The following is a 3,838-nucleotide window of genomic DNA, read 5'->3' on the forward strand; positions in this document are numbered from 1 at the left end:
TGCTTCAAGTAGCGAGAGTTTAAGTCTTCACATAATGGTTTCTGGAAAATTAAATGAATCTCATCGAATATACCATAACTATGGCTGCTATGACCCACTACAATATCCTTTGTTATTCCCTCGTGGTGAATGTGGCTGGACAAAAGGACTTAAAAAAAAGTCATGGAGGTTCAAGGCAAGCAGCTACACATACAAATCCTGTACAGTCTTGTGCTATACACACAGCTAAAGAGTTGTTGGAGGAAGAGGGAACACTTATACATTTCTTTTTTGCAGTCTTTAGTCATATTTTTATGTATAATATATCACATATATGAGACAATTAATGAATCTATTCTATATTTTTGTACATAGGAGCACGGAGAAAAAACACTGGAGCAGATAAGTTTATTTCTCCATGGGAATATTATGCTTATAAGCTCCAGATTCGCCCCAATAACATGTTGCTACGAGCTGGTAGATGCCTTCAGCAATATATAGTTGATATGTATGTGAAAATAGAAAACACCTAGTTAGATTATTTTCGTAACAATCAGGAAACCATCAGAGCTGATCTTTATCAAGGCATCCTTGATTAAATAGATTGTGGAGAAAAAGTAGCATACAATGTTGGGCGTAGAGTAATATTACCTCCAATTTTTCTTGGAGGGCCACGAGACAAGAAGAAGAGATATTTAAATGCTATGGCTTTGATTCAGAAATATGGTTAGCCTGATTTCTTTGTAACCATGACTTGTAATGCTAATTGGCCAAAAATTAAGGCTGAGTTAGCTGCAGGTGAATTAGCACAGGACCGACTTGATTTATTTGCCAGAATCTTTAGAGCAAAGCTGCTTGCACTAAAAAAAAGAAATTATGGAGAAAAAGGTTTTGGGCGAAGTTGCTGCAATGATCTATGTTGTAGAATTCCAGAAAAAGGGACTACCCTATGCTCATTTTTTGATAATTCTAAAACCACAATACAAATTGAAATGCCCTGCTGACTACGATAGGTTTGTATGTGCTGAAATACCTTCTACTAGTGATACTATGCTACGAAAAATTATACTTGGACACATGATGCATGGTCTGTGTGGTGAATTAAATCCAGAATGTCTTTGTATGCGTACAAATGGGCTAAAACAAACTTGCAAGAACAAGTATCCAAAGCAATATGCAGCTAAGACGACAAATAACAAAGATGGGTATCCTATTTATAGAAGGCAAAACACTGGAGAAAAGGTTAAGATCCGAGGTGCACAGCTTGATAATCAATGGGTTATTCCTTATAATCCATATATGTCTATGCTATATGATTGTCATTTAAATGTTGAAGTATGTTGTACTATTAAGAAAGTAAAGTACTTGTACAAGTATGTACAAGGGCCATGACAAGATTTCATATACTATTGTACCTGATGCTACTAAACCTATTGATGAGATTGAACAATATTAATCAGGAAGATGGGTATCTCCTTGTGAAGCAGCACGGAGAATTTTTAGCTTTGACTTGTTTGAAATTTATCCCCCAGTGCTTCCTCTACAAGTGCACTTACCAAACATGCAAACTTTTCATCTGCACCCTCATGAGAAACTGAATGATGTTGTTGCTAATTCAAAGCGTTTTAGAACTCAATTAACTGAGTTCTTCGCTGTAAATGCAGCTACTGAAGGTGGCACAGGTCACTTATATGGAGAATTTTGTGAACATTATAGTTGGGAACGAAACAATAAACAATGGAAGCAGAGATTTTATGATAGATTTTCTGTTGGCAGGTTAGCATTTGTTTTCCTTGCTGAAGGTGAGCGATTCTTCTTACGCTTGTTGTTATTAAATGTCAAAAGTCCTACATCATTTGAAGACTTACGCACTGTCAATGGCCAAATCTATCCTACATTTAAAGAAGCAGCATTGAAGTTAGGCTTGATAGAGCATGATGATATAGCCAATCTAACTTTATCTAGTGCCTGTCAAGTTCAAATGCCTGTTGCTTTGCGCCGTTTATTTGCAACCGTTCTTATGTTTTGTCAATTAAACAACTAATCTTGAAGCTCTTTGGAATAAATATTACTCTCATTTGTCTGAAGATTACCGCCTACAATTTCGAGAATTCTCAGAAGTTTCATTGCCTAACTGTAAGAGCAATAGAACAGTACCTTAAAGCTATGGGGAAATCTCTTGCTGCCTTTGGCCTTGAACATCTCTATAGCCAATTTGATGAAGAGTTTAGAAGAACAAAAGATATAATAGATGCCTTATATGCACTTATTCCAGAAGAATGTTTAAATTGTCGCTCAAGGTTAAATCCTTAACAAAATGTTGCATTTACAAACATTTTTTTTTTAATAGCAAAAATATTTCAATAAATAAAAGTCATACGACATCTACAATAAAGATTCGACGTTAACAATTACATAAGATATTGAATCAAATAGAATTTTCCTTCATAAAAACTACGATCGTTGAGTAGATCTTGCACTGCGGAGCATCTCCCGCTTATATCGCTGAAAATTACAGCCTTGTTGGAGAGACAATCTAACGATCCTTTGTAGCCATGAGGATGTTTTCCTTCTGATTCACCTGTTTGTATTCGAAAACTTGATAATTTTTTCACCAACGAAATAATTTCACGACAATCCATTAGATCTGCTACCATGGATTCAAAAATAAGAAATTTCTCCCTCGAAAAGAGGAGATAAACCTTATCTTTCGAATTAGGTCGAAAAACCCTTGTCTTTCGAAGGAGATCGAAAACCCTTTCTTTCGAGGGAGAAAAGTTCCTCCCAAAAGAAGGAAGCATTATTATAAACTTAAAAAATAAACAATAAAGAAACAAGGATTGGGGCTTTCCACCGATTAAAATCGGTGGAAGCCCCTTCAAAATTCAACAATGGAGGCTACGGTTTTGGAGACAGAAAGGAGGAGAGAGAAAGGAGACTTATAATGAAATTTTAACTATCTGTTTGCATTTACAAACATAATGAAATATATTATGGACAAAAAACCTGGTGCATTTTTTATAGATGGTCCCGGAGGAACAGGAAAAACTTTCTTGTATAATGCTTTGTATGCAGAAGTTCGTCTTATGAATAAGATTGTTCTACCTACATCAACATCAGGCCTTGTAGCTGCAAATATTCCATGAGGTCGTACAACTCATTCTAGATTTAAAATTCCAGTTGATAGTGAAGCTTCTTTAGCCTGTGATATTCCCAAACAAAGTATCCTGGCTGCTCTTTTGACAGAAGCAACATTAATAATATGGGATGAAGCTTCTATGGTTTAAAAACAAAACATTGAATCACTAGATTTACTACTACAAGATCTATGTCACAATAATGTTTTGTTTGGTGGAAAAATTGTGGCATTTGGAGGTGATTTTAGGCAAGTTCTACCAATTGTGCCTCAGAAGACAATGAAGGAAGCAGTTGAAACTAGCATTGTTACATCATATGTATGGCCTGAATTTATAACATTCAAATTAACAGAAAATATTAGAGCTCGAGAGGATCTATTGTATTCTGCATTCTTACTTGCCTTGGGCAATGGTGACCTACAAGACATTGAAGCTGCTTTCATACGGTTACCTACTACAGTTACATAAAGTTTTGAAAATAAAACAGATCTAATCTATGATCTAACAACAGCAACATTCCCTGAGATAACTGAAGGTCACTTTCACCCTAACACTTTTACTAAGAAGGCTATTTTGACACCACAGAATGATGATGTAGGTTCTATTAATTCCTTTATGATCAATGACTTTCCTGGGAAGCCTGTCACATACAAGAGTTTTTATACCATGCTAAATGACAAATGCAATGTCTATCCTACAGAATTTATTAATAGCCTCTATAC

General features: G+C 35.4%; 2 protein-coding genes across 2 annotated transcripts; both read left to right on the plus strand.

The window, feature by feature from the left end:
* Positions 1-855: 855 nt before the first annotated feature.
* LOC145640052 (uncharacterized) lies at positions 856-1,371 on the plus strand. Its single transcript, XM_081691362.1, has one exon. The coding sequence runs from the start codon at positions 856-858 to the stop codon at positions 1,369-1,371; it is 516 nt and encodes a 171-aa protein (XP_081547488.1).
* A 169-nt stretch (positions 1,372-1,540) lies between these two features.
* Positions 1,541-3,584, plus strand: LOC145640053 (uncharacterized). The gene is made up of 3 exons (XM_081691363.1): positions 1,541-1,993; positions 2,068-2,260; positions 3,289-3,584. Exons 1-3 carry the CDS (start codon positions 1,541-1,543, stop codon positions 3,582-3,584), a joined length of 942 nt encoding a protein of 313 aa, XP_081547489.1.
* The last annotated feature ends 254 nt before the right edge of the window (positions 3,585-3,838 follow it).

The sequence above is a fragment of the Chenopodium album genome, chromosome 7 (genome assembly GCF_948465745.1).
Source record: "Chenopodium album chromosome 7, dcCheAlbu1.1, whole genome shotgun sequence".
Lineage (NCBI taxonomy): Eukaryota > Viridiplantae > Streptophyta > Magnoliopsida > Caryophyllales > Amaranthaceae > Chenopodium > Chenopodium album.

What these genes read in the sequence shown, in the direction of transcription:
- LOC145640052 (XM_081691362.1), top strand. Translation starts at nt 856, where the DNA reads ATGGAGAAAAAGGTTTTGGGCGAAGTTGCTGCAATGATCTATGTTGTA.
- LOC145640053 (XM_081691363.1), top strand. Translation starts at nt 1,541, where the DNA reads ATGCAAACTTTTCATCTGCACCCTCATGAGAAACTGAATGATGTTGTT. An exon ending in TGCGCCGTTTATTTGCAACC is followed by an intron (nt 1,994 to 2,067) that starts GTTCTTATGTTT and finishes ATTTGTCTGAAG; the next exon opens with ATTACCGCCTACAATTTCGA. An exon ending in TGCACTTATTCCAGAAGAAT is followed by an intron (nt 2,261 to 3,288) that starts GTTTAAATTGTC and finishes TTGAATCACTAG; the next exon opens with ATTTACTACTACAAGATCTA.